This window comes from Hyla sarda, chromosome 2, assembly GCF_029499605.1.
Source record: "Hyla sarda isolate aHylSar1 chromosome 2, aHylSar1.hap1, whole genome shotgun sequence".
In the NCBI taxonomy this organism is placed as follows: domain Eukaryota; kingdom Metazoa; phylum Chordata; class Amphibia; order Anura; family Hylidae; genus Hyla; species Hyla sarda.
The window spans coordinates 269,795,505-269,813,524 of record NC_079190.1 but is presented as its reverse complement, the minus strand read 5'-3'; the positions used below and the strand labels follow the sequence as shown (position 1 = coordinate 269,813,524).

Genomic DNA, 18,020 nt, shown 5'->3' with positions numbered 1-18,020 from the left:
TGTTTGCCTTAGCTTCTGATTTAAAATATGCCTGGAGACAAGATCTACAGCCAGTCAAACAGCACGTTGCTGACCTCCAGGGGAGGGTGGGAGCACTGGAAGACTTCAGAGAGACAGTCCTGACTTCTGTGAGGGAAGTGCAAGAGACTTTGCGTACTCAAGATTCCAAATACCAAGCTCTGTCTAACCATTTGGATGACATTGAGAACAGGAGCCGTCGGAACAATGTTCGCATCTGTGGGCTCCCAGAGGCTACTCCTGCTGACGGTTACTGGGTTAATATGCTCCTCAACAGACCTCCTGACACCCACATTGAAATTGACAGAGTGCATCGTGCCCTTAGAGCACAGAGTTCAGACCCAGCCCACCCAAGAGACGTCATCTGTTGGATTCATCGATACACGTTGAAGGAACCGATAATGCGGTCTGTGAGGCAGCGAGGAGACGTAGACTTTGATGGAGCTACCCTCCAGCTCTATCCCGACCTGTCAAGATGGACTCTTCGCCAGAGGGCCCTGCTGAAACCCCTCCTACGCCTTCTTCAGGAACGCCACATGCCATATAGATGGGGCTTTCCCTTTGTCTTCCACGTCTCTGCGGGGACCATGTCGGCTACACTACATACCCCTGAAGACTTGCCATCTTTCCTAGATGCTCTCCACCTCCCTCCACTCATGTTTCCAGACTGGCTTGCATTCCTGAGGGATCCTTCTGCTCAACTGCCACCTCTCCGAGTTTCTACTGGTGTCCGACCAGGGCGCCATGACCCGGAGGGCCCACTCCCGCAGCGCCAAAGACGACCTCATCCCCGCCCAATGGGACCTTCATCAGACTATTGATCCTCTCAGAAACTCTGTCTTCTTGCTGATGCTGACAGCTTGAGCTGGACTTTATGTTTGCAGCCGCCTGTTTCCGTATGCTGACTGGACGGGACTACATATACCCGAGATGACCTGACTTCACCTGAGCTAAGATCTCCCGCACTCATCCTCATGTCTTCCTTGAAGGACTGGTGACACTGCTCATATACCCCCCCTCCACTTCCCCTCCTCAACCCCCCCTCCCCCCTCCTCCATTCCCCCCCCCCCTTTTTTCTCTGGACTCACTCTGCTTGTCGGACTTGAAGTCGACTATTGCTGACTTCCAGTCTGATCATGAGTATGACCTGACCCCACTTCCCAGCACTAAAATGTGTTTTACGGGGGGTGCTGATAAGTCATGGCACCCGCCTCAAGAGGGTGAAAGCGATGAAACTGAGGAAACTCCTTGAAACGTTGAGTGCCTTAGAGGCCCAACACAAGAGGTCCCAACAGGAGTCCACTTTGAGGGACCTCATTAAGGTACGTCGTGACATCTGTTCCCTCTTAGATGATAAATACCGGCAATTTTGTCAGAGATGTTCCAAAACGTTTTATAAGTGGGGCAATAAACCAGGGAAATACCTGGCGAGAGCCCTCCGGGAACAACGTGCGTCCCGGCATGTCCCCTCCATTTGCACACCAGAGGGAGGGAAGTCCTTTCTGATGCCGGACATTCTTGCGACGTTCGAACGCTACTATACCGACCTTTACAACCTACCTCCCTTTGTACAGGGGTGGCTGATTTTACAGCAGTTCTGACATAAACGCAAAAATAAATACCCACATGTGACCCCATTTTGGAAACTATACCCCTCATGTAACATAACAAAGGGTATAGTGAGCCTTAACACCCCACAGGTGTTTGACAAATTTTCGGTAAAGTTGGATGGGAAAATGAAAAAGAAAACATTTTTTTTTTTTTACAAAAATGTTGGTGCCACCCAAAATTTTTCATTTTCACAAGGGAAAATAGGAAAAAAGCTCCCCAAAATTTGCAACCCCATTTCTTTTGAGTAAGAACATACCCCATATGTGGATGTAAGTGCTCTGCGGGCGAACTACAATGCTCAGAAGAGAAGGAGCGACATGGCTTTTGGAGAGGAAATTTGTCCAGAATTGAAGACCACATGTGTTTACAAAGCCCCCATAGTGCCAGAACAATGCCCCCCCCCCAACATGTGACACTATTTTGTAAACTACACCCCTAACATAATGTAATAAGGGGTACAGTGAGTATTCACACCCCCCGGGTCCTTAAGGTGATAATGGGATTGATCCTTAAGGGTCCAGGGTTAAGGTCGAGATTTATCAAACTATGTGAGAGAAAAAGTGAAGAGAGATTTTCCCACAACAACGAATCACAGCTCAGCTAACAAGTTATCGTAAAGCGAAAGCTGAGCTGTGATTGGCTGTGACTGACTTTTTCTCTCACGCAGTTTGATAAATCTGGGCCTATAACTTTATATTCAAGAAATATCTATCAAGAAAGGGGGCAGAATACAAAAATGTTTATCCGCTATGAGATTAGAACAGAACTGAAAAATCCAGCATGGTTATATTTATTTTCCCCATGAAGAGACAGTGGTGTCTTAAATAAGGCTTTCCATAACAAGCATGCCATTTGTGACTTCCACAGTGCATTACAGGAAGTACCCGGTCAGTCAAGCATCCACATTGAAACACAGAGTGAAGTAGTCAGTGTCTCTCCCTGAAGTGACTAAAGGACAGTTGGAAAAGTAAACAACACCAAGTTTCAAATTCATATGCTCAGGATGCACACACTAGAGCAGAATATTAACCTATTCTATATGCTATGTGACTGACAATAAAAAACAGTCATATTTAATAGTCATTTAGTAGTTGATTTACCAATCAAAATAGGAGACAGAGGAGCATGTTGAAGGTAAAGAAGAGTATTTGAGTGACGAATGTTCTTTTACGCTGTTATACTCATTCAGGAATGCCCAGCTCCTTCCATATGTAGATTTTGTCTGCTCCCCTGGAATAAAATAAATAAAACATTAGCATGTGAGTAACAGTGTATAAAAGTAACTATCTGTTTTGCCAAGGGTATCATGTTTTAAGGACTGCACAGACATTCACTATCTACATTCACTTTCCAGGTTGTAAATAACTTTTCCACACAACTTTGTTCTCCTCGCTTAGGGAATTACCAGATCAATCACTTTAGGACTCTATTTAGGTAGTCCCTAGGACAGATGTCCTATCTGATTGTTTACAGCTCAGAAGTCACCCTTTTATAGCAGGTCCCTTTGTCTGGAAACACAGTCAGAGCCACAGACCTCGCACTTCCTGCACCAGCTCTATTATAATCTCTTCCTAAGTCCTCCCCACAGCACACTCATGCTGGGCTTCTCCACCTACTGACTACAGTAATGTTGTAAGTGGTCTGCAGGAACAACACACAAAAAGTGAACATGCTGACACAATGAAGCAAACAATATCAAACACCCTTACATATAGCCATTTTAGGGTATTTCCTAGTAGAAACAAGGAATAATACAATTTATTACTTAGCAGCATCTCAATCTAAGCTATATTTTAGGCAGAAATGCTATTTTGAAGATTATAAAACATGTAACATGGCTGTTATTACCTCTGGCTAGGACCTTTTCTGTGTGATGGAGTGTACCTTACTGCAATTCACCCATAAACTGAGGTATTGTGTTAGAATCATAGATGTAACATTTAAATACCTCAAAGGAAGAAAAGTCAATGGGAAAATTATTTGCCAGATCCTCCCACAATGCTGCAGGTATACCTGCAGCATATACACATATGGCAGATGTGGATCCAGGTACACTTCAGCCCTTCAGGTTTTTTTTTGCCAGAAATTAGAATACTTGGATCCAAAAAGACTGGGGACCCCCGGAATCTCCACCACTGGGGACCCCTGGAATCTCCGCTGCAGCACCCCGCTATCATTACTGCACAGAGCAAACTCGCTCTGTGTGTAATGACTAGTGTTGAGCGGCATAGGCCATATTCGAATTCGCGAATATTCGCGAATATATGGACGAATATTCGTCATATTCGCGAATATTCACATATTCGTAATGTTCTCATTTTATTTTCGCATATGCGAATATTCGCGTGTCCGAAAATTAACCTATGCGAAAATTTGCATACGCAAAAATTAACATAAGCTAAAATTCGCATATGCGAAAATTATCATATGCAAATTTTCGTATATGCGAAAATTTGCACACCAGTTTCACACAGTAGTATTAGAGCCTTCTTACACCACATAAGCTGGAAGCAGAGAGGGATGATCACTGTGATGTGTACTGTGAAAAAAAAAAAAAAAAAAAACGAATATTCGTAATTACGAATATATAGCGCTATATTCGCGAATATTCGCGAATTCGCGAATATGCGATATTCGCGAATAAAATTTGAATTGCGAATATTCGCGAGCAACACTAGTAATGACCGGCTAGTAATGAATACAGGGGCCGGAGGCCATCACACCCCCTCCCATAGACTTGCATTAAGGGATAGGCCGTGATGTCACGAGGAGCAGAGCCATGACGTTCCGATGCTCAAGCCCCTGTATCGCCGGTCATTACACACAGAGCGAGTTTGCTCTATGCAGTAATGATAGCAGGATGCTGCAGCGGAGATCCCGTCATATCCTTTGGATAGGGGATACGATGCTAGGGGCAGAGTACCCCTTTAAATAATCAAGAAATCTGCAGCTCCCTGCTTCACTTATATAGCGGGGCATTTACTAAACTTTGACTATGAAGTCTCTTTTCTACCCTTTTTTTTTACTTTCTTTTTGCGTGCGTGCGACAAATTTACTACATTGTCGCACGATGTTAGTAAATTTGTCGCACGTAGGCAAAAGCGGGAATATTACTTCAGTTAGTAGTTTAAATTGTCAGCTTTTTTTCCTGGCTTTGTGAGCAGCCTTGGCTTTGCAGACGCTGTCTTTTGAGCTTTTTTTTAGGGTAATATTTTATTTTGGAGGGCTAGCATGGCGCAGGTTGGCTCAAAAAGAAAGGCTAAAACTATTAACCAGCAAGCTATTCCATCTTTTGTTGTCCAAATATTGGAGAGTATGTCTGCGGCCACAGCTACTCTGGATCAGGATGCAGGATCCTCCATTCTACCTTCTTCTGATTTGTCAGATGGAGAAGCCTCTGGGGTCCCTTCAATGAGGCGTAGTCGTGCCATTAAGATGTAAGGTGTTGAGTGGTATATTTGGCAATCTTGTTGACAAGTTTCCTATTTAATTCAACATTGTGGCTATAGGTTTGTTCATTTGTGGCAAGGTTTCCCAAATCCCAAACATAACGCTTGGTAAAAGGGGTTGTTAGTTACCAGGTGCTGGAAGCTACACTTCCAAACACTGGGATCCAAATACGGGGATCGAGCTTCCGTGGTCCGTCCCACTCCCATGTGACCTCATGTTCGCCCTTGGGAAGTTGCGCCTGGCCCTCTCAATGAAAGTCTATGGGAAGGGGGCGTAATGGCTGACACGCCCGTTCCCATAGACTTTCAGGGTGAGGGGCCGGGCGCGACGTCACAGGTGCGGCCATGACGTCACCCGGGGGCGGGACAGACCCCGGAATCCCGATCCCATCGTTCGGATCCCAGCGTTCAGAAGTGCAGGTTCAGGACGCTGGGCCTGTACAACCCCCTTTAAGTCAATTGCAAGAATGGCCAGGGCTTTGTTATTTTGTTAAAATGTTCTTGGTTTGCCAAATGCATATCCAAATAAAAAAAAAAACACGATTTAAACACCAAAATTGTGAGCCTTTTGTGCATTTGTCTACTATTGGAATGGAAGGAAAATGTAACAACCAGCTGTTTGGGTACGTTTCCCCTGACCTTTGTTGTCAGGCTATATTATATGTATGTCAGCCAAAGCTTTTTAGTGAAAAAAAACATATAAAGGAAACATAGGGGTTGGGAGGTAAAAGTACTTTAAAAATATTTTTCATTCCTTTTAAATACACAATGTTTGGACACAAACCCTACATCGTCAGCAAAATGAAAAAAAAAAAACTGCAAACGAGCCAAGAGAGTAGCTAGCGTTTGGAAATTAGTTGGGCCCCCAAATCCCAATAAACATGCACATTAAACTACATATAACACATACTATATTGTACTACTATAAAAGTAGCCACGTGTCTCTCAAAGGCATCACCTTAAAAATTCTATAATTATAGGAAAATTTTTGAATTAAAAATTTCAATTTATAATGGGAGAGATTAAACCAGGATAAATAAACCATTATGCCTTAAAAAGTAACTTAAACACACCTATAAACATTACAAACCCTGGCTTTCCAATAGTTGACTACATCTGCCTAGTTGGTAAGCCATGAGTTTGCTGGGGTAAATATAGTCATGTTTTCTGGTGTTTGCGACTTTTTTGCGACTGTTGCACTTCAGAAATTTCTGACCACTGCAAGTCAATTTCTTTTTTCTACAAAAAAAAAGACGGGAAAGAAAATTAGCTTTTCTCACTGTCTGTAAAAAAAGTTGCACGCAAAATCGCACAGGCGCAACTGCGACAATTATGCGACAAACTTAGCAGAAAAAACATGACTACAGACGTTGATAAATGCCCCCCATAATGATTCCCTTTAAACTGAGGACTCCTATACCCTTGGAGTAAAAAGATGTGAACAAGTACAAATAGTTTTTCAGTTTTGTAGGCTAACCAGTCTTCCAAACCATAAAAAATGAAGGATACAATGAGGTATAAACATAAAATTTAAAGTACTGTATTTATCGGGGTATACCACGCACCGGCCTATAACACGTACCCTCATTTTACCAAGGATATTTGGGTAAAAAAAGTTTTTTACCTAAATATCCATGGTAAAATGAGGGTGCGTGTGTGCGCGTGTATACCTCGATATACCCCCAGGAAAGGCAGGGGGAGAGAGGCCGTCACTGCCCGCTTCTCTCCCCCTGCCTTTCCTGGGGTCTAGAGCGCTGCTGTCGGCCCTTCTCACCCCCTGGCTATCGGCACCGCTGCCCGTTCTGTCCCCCTGACTATCGGCGCCGACAGCCAGGGGGAGAGAAGGGGCAGCGGCACCCATTGCCGGCGCCGCTGCCCTGTTGCCTCCCCCCATCCCCGGTGGCATAATTACCTGAGTCGGGTCCACGCTGCTGCAGGCCTCCGGCGTGCGTCCCCTGCGTCGTTGCTATGTACGGCGCGGCGCACTGACATCATGCGCCGCGCCGTTCAGCGCATAGCAACGACGCCGGGGACGCACGCCGAAGGCCTGCAGCAGCGCGGACCCGACTCAGGTAATTATGCCACCGAGGATGGGGGGAGGCAACGGGGCAGCGGCGCCGGCAATGGGTGCCGCTGCCCCTTCTCTCCCCCTGGCTGTCGACGCCGCTTCTCTCCCCCTGGCTATCGGCGCCGGCAATGGGGCGCCGGCACCGATAGTCAGGGGGACAGAACGGGCAGCGGTGCCGATAGCCAGGGGGTGAGAAGGGCCGACAGCAGCACTATAGACCCCAGGAGAGGCAGGGGGAGAGAAGCGGGCAGCGACGGCCTCTCTCCCCCTGCCTTTCCTGGGGGTGTATCGGCGTATAACACGCACACAGACTTTAGGCTAAAAATTTTAGCCTAAAAAGTGCGTGTTATACGCTGATAAATACGGTATTTATTAGACTAATAAAACTAAGTTCACAAGCAGTCTAAAAAGTGGATAACCAGTACGGTAGTTCTGTTACGAAAAACAATAAACCACTATGGGGGAGATTTATCAAAACCTAAAGTTGACCAGTTGCCCATAATAACCAATCAGATTGCTTCTTTCATCTTTCATTTTTCATTTTCAAAATAGAAAGAGGCAATCTCATTAAGGCTTTTCAATTTCTGTTAGAATTTTTTTTTTTTTTAATCATCATGTTAAAACATTAGAAAAAAAAAAAAAACTTGAACAATGAAGCATTGACTATTCCCAAGAGTCTTTATGTTTTTCACCTGCTGCAAAGGAATAGTTGTGTTGAGTTCCCATCAGCTCTCCACACGGGTTAAAAGATGGCGGCCATGCTTTATGACATTTAATGCAACAATAGGGCATTTGGATGGAGGATATCTTACTGGAACAGCCCTTTCAAACTCTGTAGCTTATAACTACAATTCAAAGAACTGGTAATATCATTTACACATATGTCAATGTTTCTGCACTGATGTGATATAAAGGAATAAACTTAACTGCAGACATTTGTCTAAACTAATCCCACTTAACACACTGCAGTCAGCCTCTCAGCTTATAGTGGCTGGTTCCAGATAACAATAGCTTGCATTTAACAGTACAGTAAATCAGCAGAAGACTTTCAGTTTACTGCCTCATTAGATAAAGAGCAATATCAATATAAAACAAATACTAATGTACAATATGTACTACACAAGGATTATGAGTTTCTTTTATTTGTTTTTAAAACATGTTGTCAAATCCTTCACAGCGGCTTGAGCGGAATAATGTCTAAGTGAATGAATGTCGGCTATTAACACTACAAGACTTATTCCGCAGATCAGAGAGCAGATAATAGTTTCCAACTCCAAGACAAACATCCTTCAGCTTTCTACATTTTTATGTGTACATACCAAATTCCATTTATAGGGGAGTAGTAGTAGAACATAAAAGAAAAGGCATCATTATTGTACAATGTCACTTACAAAGCTTGAACCATAAGTGATTTATCTAATGATTTAAAGGGGTACTCTGGTGCTTATACATCTTTTTCCCTATCCAAAGGATTGGGGATAAGATGCCTGATCGCAGGAGTCCCACTGCTGGGGACCCCCGGGATCATGCACGCAGCACCCCCTTCGTAATGTAACATGCCGCCGGCCCGGTGGTCGCCTGTAATCAGACCCAGAGCGAACACGCTCCGGGGACTGATTACAAACGGGGTGCCGCGTGCATGATCCCGGGGGTCCCCAGCAGCGGGACTCCCGTGATCAGGCATCTTATCCCCTATCCTTTGGATAGGGGAAAAAATGTATAAGCACCAGAGTACCCCTTTAAAGGGATACTGCCATTTTATAAAATGATATTGCTAGAATATGCCATCATTCTATGAACAGTGTGGGTCTCTGGGACCCTACCGATTCTGGAAATAAAGGTGATACAATACTGGTAGCACTGAGGCCCTTCATACACCTACTGTGCAGAAAACTGCAAAAAGCACCATACAAACTAAATTCACATATGATTAAACATATTAATCAAACAGCACTTAGTCAGTGAAGGTTACATCCCTGGGGGTCTAGAGCAGTAAATGGGGTTAATTTCTGTATGCCTTTATGGTGGTAAAGGTGTTAGTATAGTCATCAAGGGGTGATGTCAAAAAGCCAAATGTTCTGAGATAGTAAAGGGGTTAATGTCAGTATCCCTGGCGGTCAGTATAATTGGTGGTCTAGGACAGTAAGTATGTTAAATCCAAAATCCCTGTTGGTTTAGAACAGTGAAGAGGTTGAAGTTAATATCCTTCTTGGGCAGTGCTTTCCAAACTGGGTGCCGTGACACATTAGTGTGTCGATGGCAGTCTCCAGGTGTGTTGCGGGATCGTCCCATCATGCAAGAACAGCCAATGCTGGTGACTGTTCTTAAGTGGCCCTAGCCTGTTCTTGAACTGGCAGCCCAGCCGCCACCGCAACCTCTTTAACCCCTTAGACATTTTCACCTTAAGGACCAGAGCATTTTTTGCACATCTGACCACAGTAACTTTAAGCATTAATAACTCTTGGATACGTTTACTTATGAAATTGATTCCGAGACTGTTTTTTCGTGACATATTCTACTTTAACATAGTGGTAAATGTTTGTCGATAGTTGCATCATTTCTTGTTGAAAAATTCCCAAATTTCATGAAACATTTGAAAGTTTTGTATTTTTCTAACTTTGAAGCTATCTGCTTTTACCCTGTTCAGGACCCAGGGCGTAATTTTACGCCCCGGCGCCCTGGTACTTAAGGACCCAGGGCGTAAACTTACGCCCTGGCGGTTTCCGGTCCCTGCCGCGCGCCGGGCAGAGATCGGAAGCGGATGCCTGCTGAAATGCTTCAGCAGGCATCCAGGGCAAACGCCGAGGGGGGGCCAAGTAGGCCCCCGATGTCGGCGATCGCTGCAAATCGCAAGGGAAATCGCCCTTGCGATCTGCGGCCATACCGGGCTGATCGGGTCTCTGGGACCCGACCGCCCGGTAATTTTGCATGATCCCGGCTGTCACAGACAGCCAGGACCATGCTGGAGCCTAGGAGCGAGGTGGCAAGCCTGCCACGTCCTCCGATCCCCTGCGATCCGTTGGTTAGTTAACCGACCAATCGTAGGGGGGGGCGGTTACTTCCTCCCGTCCTGCCCGGCCCCTGAAAGTCTGGAGAGGACGGGGGGAAGACCAGAGGACACGGCGGGGAACGGGGGAGTGCTGGGGACCGGCCCCGGCACTTACCTTGTCCCTGAAGACCCGGATCCCAGTGATGAAGATGGCAGCGGCAGCGACAGGTGAGTAGATCTTCAGCCGCGGTCGGGCCCTTTACAGCAATGCAAGTCGCCGTAAAGCGACATGCATTGCTGTATTGGGACCCTGTATACTACAACTCCCAGCATGCCCAGACAGCCCTTGGCGTCTGGGCATGCTGGGAGTTGCAGTTTTGCAACATCTGGAGGTCCACAGTTTTTGGACCACTGTGCCCTTCCAGATGTTGCAAAACTACACATCCTCAGAATGCCCTTACTGTCCAGGCATGCTGGGAGTTGTAGTTCTGCAACATCTGGCCCTTCAGATGTTGCAGAACTACAACTCCCAGCATGCCTGGACAGTTTTGGCATACTGGGAGTTGTAGTTTTGCAACATCTGGAAGGGCACAGATTGGGAACCACTGTATTAGTGGTCTGCAAACTGTAGTCCTCCAGATGTTGCAAAACTACAACTCCAAGCATGCTGGGAGTTGTAGTTCGGCAACATCTGGCTCTAAAGATGTTGCCGAACTGCTACTTCCAGCATGCCTGAGAATGTTTGGGAGTTGTGGTTTTGCAACAACTGGAGGCACACTGGTTGGGAAACATTGTCTGTTTCCTAACTCAGTGTTTCCCAACCCGTGTGCCTCCAGCTGTTGCAAAACTATAACTACCAGCATGCACTGATAGACTGTGCATGCTGGGAGTTGTAGTTTTGCAACAGCTGGAGGTCCCCCCCCTGTGAATGTACAGGGTACATTCACATGGGCAGGGGCTTACAGTGAGTATCAGGCTGCAAGTTTGTGATGCAGCAAATTTTGCGCGGCAGCTCAAACTCGTGTGACTGTACCCTAAAAACACTACACTACACTAACACAAAATAAAATAAAAAGTAAAAAAAACACTACATATACACATATCCCTACACAGCCCCCCTCCACTTCCCAATAAAAATGAAAAACGTCTGCTACACCACTGTTTCCAAAATGGAGCCTCCAGCTGTTGCAAAACAACTACTCCCAGTATTGCCGGACAGCCGTTGACTGTCCAAGCATGCTGGGAGTTTTGCAACAGCTGGAGGCACCCTGTTTGGGAATCACTGGCGTAGAATACCCCTATGTCCACCGCTATGCAAAACCCTAATTCAGGCCTCAAATGCACATGCACTCTCACTTTGGAGCCCTGTCGTATTTCAAGGCAACAGTTTAGGGCCACATATGGGGTATCGCCGTACTCGGGAGAAATTGCCTAACAAATTTTGGGGAGCTTTTTCTCCTTTCACCCCTTATGAAAAGGTGAAGTTGGGGTCTACACCAGCATGTTAGTGTAAAAAAATAATTTTTTTACACTAACATGCTGGTGTTGCCCTATACTTTTCATTTTGACAAGAGGTAAAAGTGAAAAAAGCCCCCCAAAATTTGTAATGCAATTTCTCCCGACTACAGAGATACCCCATATGTGGGCGTAAAGTCCTCTGGGGGCGCACAACAAGGCCCAGAAGGGAGAGTGCACCATGTACATTTGAGGTGATTTGCACAGGGGTGGCTGATTGTTACAGCGGTTTTGACAAACGCAAAAAAAAAAAAAAAAAAAAAAACATGTGACCCCATTTCGGAAACTACACCCGTCATGGAATGTAATGAGGGGTGCAGTGAGAATTTACACCCCACTGGAGTCTGACAGAGCTTTGGAACAGTGGGCTGTGCAAATAAAAAATTTTGTACAGCCCACTGTTTCAAAGATCTGACAGACACCAATGGGTTGTAAATGCTCACTGTACCCCTTGTTACGTTCTTCAAGGGGTCTCGTTTCCAAAATGGTATGCCATGTGGGGGTTATTTTGCTGTCCTGGCACCATAGGGGCTTCCTAAATGTGACATGCCCCCGATCAAAATTTGCTCTCAAAAAGCCAAATATGACTCCTTCTCTTCTGAGCATTGTAGTTCGCCCGTAGTGCACTTCAGGTCAACTTATGGGGTACCTCCATACTCAGAAGAGATGGGGTTACAAATTTTGTGGGGTATTTTCTGCTATTAACCCTTGCAAAAATGTGAAATTTGGGGGGGAAACACACATTTTAGTGAAAAAAATTATATATTTTTTTACATATGCAAAAGTCGTGAAACACCTGTAGGGTATTAAGGCTCACTTTATTCCTTGTTACGTTCCTCAAGGGGTCTAGTTTCCAAAATGGTATGCCATGTGGGGGGGTTTTGCTGTTCTGGAACCATAGGGGCTTCCTAAATGCAACATGCCCCCCAAAAACCATTTCAGAAAAACGTACTCTCCAAAATCCCCTTGTCGCTCCTTCTGAACCCTCTACTGCGCCCGCCGAACACTTTACATAGACATATGAGGTATGTCCTTACTCGAGAGAAATTGGGCTACAAAATTAACAATCCATTTTCTCCTGTTACCCCTTGTAAAAATTACAAAATTTGGTCTACAAGAACATGCGAGTGTAAAAAATGAAGATTGTGAATTTTCTCCTTCACTTTGCTGCTATTCCTGTGAAACACCTAAAGGGTTAAAATGCTGACTGAATGTAATTTTGAATACTTTTGGGGGTGCAGTTTTTATAATGGGGTCATTTGTGGGGTATTTCTAAGATGAAGACCCTTCAAATCCACTGCAAACCTGAACTGGTCCCTGAAAAATTGTGATTTTGGAAATTTTGCGAAAAATTGGAAAATTGCTACTGAACTTTGAAGCCCTCTGGTGTCTTCCAAAAGTAAAAACATGTCAACTTTATGATGCAAACATAAAGTAGACATATTGTATATGTGAATAAAAAAATGATTTGGAATATCCATTTTCCTTACAAGCAGAGAGCTTCAAAGTTAGAAAAATGCTAAATTTTCAAATTTTTCATAAAATTTGGGGATTTTTCACCAAGAAAGGATGCAAGTTACCCCAAAATTTTACCACTATGTTAAAGTAGAATATGTCACGAAAAAACAATCTCGGAATCAGAATGATAACTAAAAGCATTCTCGAGTTATTAATGTTTAAAATGACATTGGTCAGATGTGCAAAAAATGGCCAGGTCCTAAGGTGTAAAATGGCTGGGTCCTTAAGGGGTTAAGGAAAATAGACATCCCAAATAAATTATATACTGTTTCACATATACAATATGTCTACTTTATGTTTGCATCATAAAGTTGACATGTTTTTACTTTTGGAAGATATCAGAGGGCTTCAAAGTTCAGCAGCAATTTTCCAATTTTTCTCAAAATTTTAAAAATCTGAGTTGTTCAGGGACCAGTTCAGTTTTGAAGTGGATTTGAGGGGCCTTCATATTAGAAATACCCCATAAATGACCCCATTATAAAAACTGCACCCCTCAAAGTATTCAAAATGACATTCAGAAAGTTTGTTAACCTTTTAGGTGGTTCACAGGAATTAGCAGCAAAGTTAAGGAGAAAATTCTAAATCTCCATTTTTTTACACTAACATGTTCTTGTAGACCCAGTTTTTGAATTTTTACAAGGTATAAAAAAGAGATAAAGCCCCCCCCCCAAATGTGTAACCCAATTTCTCTCGAGTAAGAAAATACCTCATATGTGAACATAAAGTGCTCTATGGGTGCACTAGAGGGCTCAGAAGTGAAAGAGCGACAAAGGGATTTTGGAGAGTGAATTTTGCTGAAATGTTTTTTTGGGGGGGGGCATGTCGCATTTAGGAAGCCCCTATGGTGCCATAACAGCAAAAAAATAACCACATACTATTTTGGAAACTACACCCCTCATGGCACGTAACAAGGGGTACAGTGAGCCTTTACACCCTAGAGGTGTTAGACAAAATTTTCATTAAACTCGAATGTGTAAATGAATTTTTTTTGTCACTAAAATGCATTTTTTGCCAAATTTACCATTTTTACAAGAGGCAATAGGAGAAAATGTCCCACAAAATTTGTAACCCCATTTCATCTCAGTATGGAAATACCCCATGTGTAGACGTAAAGTGCTTTGTGAGCGCACTACAGTGCTCAGAAGAGAAGGGCCCACATTTGGCTTTTTGAAAGCAAATTTTGCTGAAATGGTTTTGGGGGGGCATGTCACATTTTTGGAAACTACACCCCTCAAGGCACGTAAGAAGGGGTACAGTGAGCCTTAACACCCCACAGGTGTGTAAATGATTTTTTTTTTCACAAAAATGCTGTTTGTTCCCCAAATTGGCCATTTTTACAAGAGGTAATAGGAAAAAATGTAACCTCATTTCATCTCAGTATGGAAATACCCCATGTGTGGGCGTCAAGTGCTCTGCGGGCGCACTACAATGTTCAGAAGAGAAGGAGCCACATTTGGCTTTTTGAAAGCAAATGTTGCTGAAATTGTTTTTGGGGGCATGTCACATTTAGGAAGCCCCTATGGTGCTAGAACAGGAAGAAGAAAAAAAGGCCCCACATGGCAAAGTATTTGGGAAACAGCACCCCTCAAGGAACATAACAAGGGGTACAGTGAATCTTTACACCCCACAGATGTTTGACAAATGAATTTTTTTTCACTAAAATGCTGGTATTATCCCAAATGTTTCATTTTTACAAGGGGTAATAGGAGAAAAAGCCTCGTAAAATTTTAACCCCATTTCTTTTGAGTATGGAAATACCTCATATGTGGATGTAAAGTGCTCTGCTGGATATGTGGATGTACAATGCTCAGAAGAGAAGGAGCGCCTTTTGGAGAGAGAATTTGTTTGGAATTGAAGTCAGAGGCCATGTCCGTTTACAAAGCCCCCGAGGTGCCAGAACAGTGGCCCCCCCCCCCCACATGTGGCCCATTTTGGAAACTACACCCGTTACGGAATGTAATAAAGGGTCCAGTGAGTAGTTACACCCCACTGGCGTTTGACAGATCTTTGGAACAGTGGGCTGTGCAAATGAAAAATTAGAAGTCACTTTACAGCAATTTTCACTGCTGCCTCTGACGACGACGAAGCTGACTCCACTTGCCTGTGCCTCCTTTCTGCCATCGGTCCCCAATCCCCACCGCATCAACGGCCTCCGCAGACATCGCCGCCATGTTCCCCTGCTCTGCCCAGACATCCAGGGGCGGGCAGAGCGGGGGATCTGAATTTCCCCCCCCCCCCCCCCCTGTACTGCGATTCAACGGTCAATCCTGACCGTCCAATCCCAAGGGATAGGAGGAGGTGGCACCCCTGCCACCTCGCTCCTATCCTTTAGGATGTTCGGGGTTGTCTCTGACAGCTCCGATCATCCCTATTTTCCGGGCAATCGGGACACCAGAGACCTGATCAGCCCAGAATCGCTGCAAATCGCCAATCTGAATTGATCTGAAACCCCCAGGGGTTTGCAGAGCGTGCCTGCTGAATGACACCACGGTGGTTGCCCAGCAGTCGCAACAGATAGCGCAACAAGGCCACCAGCTGTCTCAACTGACTGTGATGCTACAGCAGCTTCTACCACAGCTTCAGCAACCATCTCCTCCGCCAGCTCCTGCACCTCCTCCGCAGCGAGTGGCCGCATCCAGCCTCCGTTTATCATTGCCAGACAAGTTTGATGGGGACTCTAAACTTTGCCATGGTTTTCTCTCGCAATGTTCCCTGCATTTGGAGATGATGTCGGATCAATTTCCTACTGAAAGGTCAAAGGTGGCTTTCGTGGTCAGCCTTCTGTCTGGGAAAGCCCTGTCATGGGCCACACCGCTCTGGGACCGCAATGATCCTGTCACTGCCTCTGTACACTCTTTCTTCGCGGAGATTCGAAGTGTCTTCGAGGAACCAGCCTGAGCCTCTTCTGCCGAGACTGCCCTGCTGAACCTGGTCCAGGGTAATTCTTCTGTAGACGAGTACGCCATCCAATTCCGTACTCTCGCCTCCGAATTGTCCTGGAATAACGAGGCCCTCTGCGCGACCTTCAAAAAAGGCCTATCCAGTAACATGAAAGATGTGCTGGCCGCACGAGAAATCCCTGCTAACCTGCATGAACTTATTCATCTGGCCACCCGCATTGACATGCATTTTTCCGAAAGACGTCAGGAGCTCCGCCAGGATATGGACTTTGTTCGCACAAGGCGGTTTCTCTCCCCGGCTCCTCTCTTCTCTGGTCCGCTGCAATCTGTTCCTGTGCCTTCCGCCGTGGAGGCTATGCAAGTAGACCGCAATGAGAACCTATGCCTGTACTGTGCCAGTACCGAACACTTCTTGAAGGATTGTCCTATCCAACCTCCTCGTCAGGAAAGACCCACTCCGATTCCGCACAAAGGTGAGACAGCTCTAGGTGTGAACTCGGCTTCTCCACGTCTTACTGTGCCTGTGCGGATTTCTTCTTCTAACTTCTCCTTCTCAGCTGTGGCCTTCTTGGATTCTGGATCTGCAGGAAATTTTATTTTGGCCTCTTTCGTTAACAGGTTCAACATCCTAGTGACCAGTCTCGCCAGACCCCTCTACATCGCCTCTGTTAATGGTGAAAGATTGGACTGTACTGTGCGTTACCGCACAGAACCCCTCTTAATGTGCATTGGACCCCATCACGAAAAGATTGAATTTTTGGTCCTCTCTAATTGCACTTCTGAAATTCTTCTTGGACTACCTTGGCTTCAACGCCATTCCCCTACCCTTGACTGGACCACTGTGGAAATCAAGAACTGGGGTACTTCTTGCCACAAAAAAGGCCTTATGTCTGCTCCCAGTCCTGCCAGTCAAAACCCTATGACTCCTCCGATATCAGGTCTCCCTAAGGCCTATCTGGACTATGCTGATGTTTTTTGCAAAAAACAAGCAGAGACTTTGCCTCCTCACAGGCCTTATGACTGTCCTATTGATCTCCTCCCTGGTACTACTCCACCCCGGGGTAGAATCTATCCTCTGTCTGCTCCGGAAACACAAGCTATGACGGAGTACATCCAAGAAAATTTAAAAAGGGGATTTATCCGCAAGTCTTCCTCCCCTGCCGGAGCAGGGTTCTTCTTTGTCTCCAAAAAAGACGGTTCCTAGCGACCATGCATTGATTACCACGGTCTTAATAAAATCACTATAAAAAACCGCTATCCCCTGCCTCTTATCTCGGAACTCTTTGACCGCCTACGTGGCGCCAACATCTTTACCAAATTGGATTTAAGAGGTTCATATAATCTCATCCGCATCAGGGAAGGGGACGAGTGGAAGACCGCGTTTAACACCAGAGATGGACACTTTGGATATCTGGTTATGCCCTTTGGGCTTTGCAACGCCCCTGCCTTCTTCCAGGACTTTGTAAATGACATTTTTTGTGATTTATTATATACCTGTGTTGTGGTCTACCTGGACGATATTTTGATTTTTTCTTCTAACCTAGAAGAACACCGCCGGAATGTCCGCATGGTTCTTCAGAGACTCCGGGACAATTAGTTATATGCCAAGATAAGGAAATGTCTCTTTGAATGCCAATCTCTTCCCTTCCTAGGATATTTAGTCTCTGGCCAGGGACTCCAAATGGACCCGGACAAACTATCAGCCGTATTGGATTGGCCACGCCCCTCCGAACTCCGAGCTATCCAACGTTTCTTGGGGTTTGCCAATTACTACAGACAGTTTATTCCACATTTTTCCACTATTGTGGCCCCAATTGTGGCCCTAACCAAGAAAAACGCTAACCCTAAGTCCTGGCCTCCTCAAGCGGAAGAGGCGTTCAACCGTCTCAAAACTGCCTTTTCTTCTGCTCCCGTACTCTCCAGACCTGATCCATCTAAACCCTTCTCACTGG

At 45.2% G+C, this 18,020-nt stretch overlaps 1 protein-coding gene across 2 annotated transcripts in view; it reads right to left on the bottom strand.

Moving 5' to 3' along the window:
• The window catches only part of LOC130357861 (uncharacterized), a 102,617-nt gene that overhangs the window by 54,198 nt on the left and 30,399 nt on the right, over nt 1-18,020 (bottom strand). For both annotated transcript variants that reach the window (XM_056560600.1, XM_056560599.1), the window contains one exon: nt 2,730-2,859. In XM_056560600.1, coding sequence (XP_056416575.1) covers nt 2,730-2,859 — 130 coding nt within the window. The remainder of the gene's footprint in view (nt 1-2,729; nt 2,860-18,020) is intronic.